Here is a 6,000-nt window from a genome sequence, read left to right on the forward strand (position 1 = left end):
AGAGTGGATTAGAATTCAAAATCCTACCATATGTTGTCTACAAGAAACACACCTGAGGTGGGTAGATACAAGGTTAGAACTGAAGGTTGGAGCAAAACCTATTGGACCTCAACTGATAGAAAAAGGCAGGAGTTGCAATCATGGTATCTGACAAAGCCAAAGTAAAAATAGATCTGATTAAAAGGGATAAGGAAGTTAAATACATCCTGATAAAAGGGAGTATAGACAATGAGGAAATATCAGTAATCAACATGTATGCACCAAATGGTATAGCATCCAAATTTCTAAAGGAGAAACTAGTGGAATTGAAGGAGGAAATAGATAGTAAAACTATACTAGTGGGAAACCTGAACCTACCTCTATCAAATTTAGATAAATCAAAAAATAAGAAAGAGGTAAAAGATGTGAATTAAATCTCAGAAAAATTAGAATTACTAGATATATGGAGAGAAATAAATAGGGACAAAAAGGAATACACCTTTTTAGCAGCACATCGTAAATTCACAAAGATTGACCATGTACTAGGTCATAAAAACATGGCAAACAAATGCAGAAAAGCAGAAGTAATAAGTGCAAGCTTTTCAGATCATATACATAATAAAAATAATGATCATAAAGGGACATGGAGAGCCAAATCAAAAATTAATTGGAAATTAAATAATATGATTCTCCAAAATTGGTTAGAGAACAAATCATAAAAACAATAATTTCACTGAAGCAAATGACAATGATGAGATATTATTTCAAACTCTATGGGATGCAGACAAAATAGTACTAGGGAAAATTTATATCCTTGAGTTCATATATTATCAAATTAGGGAGGACAGAGGTCAATGAATTGGACATGCAAATCAAAAAACTTGAAAGCGAACAAATTAAAAATATCCAGAAGAAAACTAAATCAGAGATCCTAAAAATTAAGGGAGAAATTAATACAATCAAAAGTGAAAGAACTGTTGAACTAATTAAATAAGACTAGAAGTTGGTATTTTGAAAAAAAAATAGAGACAATATTGTTCAATCTAATAAAAAAAAAAGGAAGAAAGAAAACATAATTAATAGTATCATAGATGAAAAGGGAGACCTCACTTCCAATGAAGAGGAAATTAAGGCAATCATTAAAAATTATTTTGCCCAATTATATGGCAATAAATATAACAATCTATGTGATATGGATGAATATTTACAAAAATATAAATTGCCTAGACTAACAGAGGAAGAAATAGATCACCTAAACAACCCCATATCAGAAAAAGAAATTGAACAAGCCATCAAAGAACTGTAAGAAAAAATCCCCAGGGCTTGATGGATTCACAAGTGAATTCTATCAAACATTCAAAGAATAGCTAATCCCAATACTATACAAAGTATTTGACATAATAAGCAAAGAGGGAGTTTTACCAAATTCCTTTTATGACACATATATGGGACTGATTCCAAAGCCAGGCAGATAAAAAAGAAAGAAAACTATAGACCAATCTCCTTAATGAACATAGATGCAAAAATCTTAAACAGGATGCTAGCAAAAAAGACTCCAGCAAGTCATCATGAGGGTTATTCACTATGATCAAGTGGGATTTATGCCAGGAAACCAAGGATGGTTCAATATTAGGAAAACCATCCACATAATTGACCATATCAACAAGCAAAACAACCAAAATCACAAGATTATCTCAATAGATGCAGAAAAAGCCTTTGACAAAATATAACACTCATTCCTATTGAAAACACTAGAAAGTATAGGAATAGAAGGGTCTTTCCTAAAATTAATAAATAGTATTTATCTAAAACCATCAGCCAACATCATCTGCAATAGGGATAAACTAGATGCATTTCTAATATGATCAGGAGTGAAACAAGGAGGCCCATTATCACTGCTATTATTTAACATTGTAATAGAAACACTAGCAGTAGCAATTAGAGAAGAAGAAATTGAAGATATTAAAATTGGCAATGAGGAGACCAAGCTATCACTCTTTGCAGATGATATGATGGTTTACTTTAAGAGTCCTAGAGAATCCACTAAAAAGCTAGTGAAAATAATCAACAACTTTAGCAAGGTTGCAGGATACAAAACAAACCCGCACAAATCAACATTTCTATATATCTCCAACACATCTCAGCAGTGAGAATTAGAAAGAGAAATTCCATTTAAAATTATCCTAGACAATGTAAAATACTTAGGAATCTATCTGCCAAGACAAACACAGGAACTATATGAACACAACTACAAAACATTTTCCATACAACTAAAACTAGATCTGAGGAATTGGAAAAACATTAACTGCTCATAGGAAGGACGAGCTAACATAATAAAAATGACAATGCTATCCAAACTTATTTAATGCCATACCCATTGAACTACCAAAAAACTTTTTTACTGAATTAGGAAAAAAACATTATTAAGTTCATTTGGAAGAACAAAAGATCAAGGCTATCCAGGGAAATAATGAAAAAAAAAAATGTGAGGGAAGGTGGCCTTGCAGTACCAGATGTCAAACTATACTATAAAGCAGTGGTCATCAAAACAATATGGTACTGGCTAAGAGACAGAAAGGAGGATCAGTGGAATAGACTTGGGCTAAGTGACTTCAGCAGGATGGTCTATGACAAGCCCAAAGATCCCAGCTTTTTGGACAAAAATCCACTATTTGATAAAAACTGCTTGGAAAATTAGAAGACAGTGTGGGAGAGTTTAGGTTTGGATCAACATCTCACATCGTATACCAAGATTAACTCAGAATGGGTGAATGACTTGAACATAAAGAAGGAAATTATAAGTAAATTATGTGAACTTAGAATAGTATGCATGCCAGACCTTTGGGAAAGGAAAGATTTAAAAACCAAGGAAGACTTAAAAAAAAGTAACAAAATGTAAAATAAATAATTTTAATTACATCAAATTAAAAAGTTTTCATACAAATACAATCAATGTAACTAAAATTAGAAGGGAAGCAACAAATTGGGAAACAATTTTCATAACAAAAACCTCTGACAAAGATTAATTTCTCAAAATTACAAAGAGCTAAATCAATTGTACAAAAAAAAAATCAAGCCATTCTCCAATTGATAAATGGGCAAGGGACATGAATAGGCAATTTTCAGTCAAAGATATCAAAATTATTAATAAACACATGAAAAAGTGTTCTAAATCTCTTATAATCAGAGAGATGCAAATCAAAATAACTCTGACACACCCCCCCCCCTCATACCTAGCAGATTGGCTCACATGACAGCAAAGGAAAGTAATGAATGCTGGGAGGGATATGGCAAAGTTGGGACCCTAATGCATTGCTGGTGGAGTTGTGAATTAATCCAACCATTCTGGAGGGCAATTTGGAACTATGCCCAAAGGGTGCTAAAGGACTGTCTGCCCTTTGATCCAGCCATAGCACTGCTGGGTTTGTACCCCAAAGAGATAATAAGAAAAAGACTTGTACAAGAATATTCATAGCTGCACTCTTTGTGGTGGCAAAAAAATTGGAAAATGAGGGGATTCCTCTTCAATTGTGGAATGGCTGAACAAATCGTGGTATCTGTTGGTGATGGAATACTATTGTGATCAAAGGAATAATAAAGTGGAGGAATTTCATGGGAACTGGAACGGTCCCCAGGAAGAGATGCAGAGTGAGAGGAGCAGAACCAGAACATTGTACACAGAGACTGATACACTGTGGTACAATCGAATGTAATGGACTTCTCCATTAGTGGCAATGCAGTGATCCTGAACAACTTGGAGGGATCTACGAGAAAAAACACTATCCACATTCAGAGGAAAAACTGTTGGAGTAGAAACACAGAAGAAAAACAACTGCTTGATTACATGGGTCGAAGGGATATGGTTGGGGATAGAGACTAAATGAACATTCTAGTGCAAATATCAACAGTATGGAAATGGGTTTTGATCAAGGACACATGTAATACCCAATGGAATTGCGCGTTGGTTACGGGAAGGGCAGGGGGAGGGGAGGAAGGAATATAAAATGACTTTTGTAACCAAGGAATAATGTTTGAAATGACCAAATATAATAAACAATTTTTAAAAATGTTAATAATGCAGTGACAAGTATTTAGTGGGCCACATTTATTATGTCATTGTCAAGAGTGCAGGAATTAAACCCTTTTTTACATTCAGATGATATCCAATCTATCTCTGTCTAATTTCATTGGAGAATGTAACTATAACCCAGATATAACTGAATCTTATTTATAATGAATCCTATTACAGTGGGATTTTATGAGTATAAGCTATATTAAGTTTAATAGGAAATAAGGCAGATTTGAAAGTGTCTTCTCTCTCTTTTCACCCCACTACCCCACCAAAAAAGTTACATGTTGCTCATGTAAACCTTGTTACCTTGTGTTTTTGGTATCAGTTACATCACTAATGCATCTTTCACTTTTTTATTTAGAGGGAACAGCACCAGGAAATATGTTTGAAAGAAATACAACATAACCTTGAAAAGACAGAAAATCAGAATGACGGTATACTGAATTATGTACAGTTTCTTAAAAACTCTTACGTAAGCATATTTGGATGAAATAATTTCTATTTTATTCTGTTCCAGTGTATCTTTTAATTTTTACCATAGATCCAAAAAGTGATGGGGTTAAAAAAAACCATTCACTAATAACATTAGTATGTTATGAGTTTGTGGCGAGACTCTGAACATAGTATCGAAGGATCATTTAGCTAAAACTGAATAAAATGAGATTAATATTGTCATTCTTCATTATTGGAGAATACCTGTTGAGGCACTTGTGACTTCAGATATCTTGGTTATATTAAAAAAGAAACCTCAATCATTATTTCATGAGTGTATAGCTTCATTCTCTTTCTGGCTATTAAAAAAATTAATGATTCTAGGCCTAATGTGTTCAGACATATTGAAAATACATAAGTGTTACAAATTATATTGCTAAATACATTAATAATAAGAAAGCAAAGTTTTTTTTGGTTTTTAGTTTTCAGTGGTTGTTATACAATACACTTTTCAGGTAATTGAAAATGTTTGAACCAGTTCAGTTTAATTCTTTTTTTTTATAGATGTGTTAAAAATATTATTATCTACATTTTATATAAAAACTTTGAATCGTCACTAAATAGCAACCAGTGGTAACAAATGACACATTTTGTATTGGAGTCAGTTCTTTATGAAGATTAGATATTAGTGCAAGCATGATCATACTTGTTTTTTTAGGTGAAGAAGAAAACCTCCCCACGAGAGAGGTAAAATGGGCTAGTTGGGATATGGCCAAAGTAGAATGTTAGGCCATGTCTTCTAACTTGAAAATTCAGTGTTCTTCCTGCTAGAGAATGCTGTCTTCTATTTAGTAAGTGTCTATACATCACGTTATACATGAGGACTTGTTTTTCTCATAATTGCTTTTGATTCCCTTTCCCCCTGTGAACAATAGAACTCTCAGAGTCTGGCTCGTTGGAACTAATGTTGCTGTTTGTTACAGTGGGAACAGTTCACTTATTCAGCTGAGGGATTAAACACCATAGTAGTAATTTTAACCATTTGGGTAACAAAGAAATCTATATTCTTGAGTAGAAGGTGGAATGAGGATGCTTTTCCTTAGACCATTAGGACAAGGGGTTCCAACCCATTTCCTCACTGCCAAAATAGATTCATGATCCACCACAGAATTATGGAGATGATTCTAATTCCATCATGATTAATGAATGAGACCTGACTAAACACTACTTTCTCCAAATGACCTTCCCTATCTTTTTATAAGATGTTTTGCCTATTTTTTCTCATAGCCCAAGAACTCATGGGCTATGCAAAGATATGTTGCTTGAAGAAAATTTGTTACAGAGCATCTTTGCAAAAGCAAAGAAGATAATCTTCAATCCCAATCTTAGTACCCCTTCATTGGGCAAATAGAAAGTCTAAATCTTTTTGTACACAGGAAAAAAAGTGATTTCTTACATCTGCTTGTTTCAGATTATAAAAAAAAAACAAACCCAAAGGCTTTAATGAAAATCATTTC

The 6,000-nt window shown here is 33.3% G+C and overlaps 1 protein-coding gene across 10 annotated transcripts in view; it reads left to right on the top strand.

Annotated features, from left to right (window-relative positions):
• The window catches only part of ODF2L (outer dense fiber of sperm tails 2 like), a 71,299-nt gene extending 66,490 nt beyond the window's left edge, over nt 1-4,809 (top strand). For all 10 annotated transcript variants that reach the window (XM_056815399.1, XM_007480586.3, XM_007480578.3 and 7 more), the window contains one exon: nt 4,413-4,809. In XM_056815399.1, the coding sequence (XP_056671377.1) occupies nt 4,413-4,541 (129 nt within the window). In that variant the 3' untranslated portion in view covers nt 4,542-4,809. The remainder of the gene's footprint in view (nt 1-4,412) is intronic.
• Nucleotides 4,810-6,000: the final 1,191 nt, after the last annotated feature.

This window comes from Monodelphis domestica, chromosome 2 (genome assembly GCF_027887165.1).
Source record: "Monodelphis domestica isolate mMonDom1 chromosome 2, mMonDom1.pri, whole genome shotgun sequence".
In the NCBI taxonomy this organism is placed as follows: Eukaryota; Metazoa; Chordata; class Mammalia; order Didelphimorphia; family Didelphidae; genus Monodelphis; species Monodelphis domestica.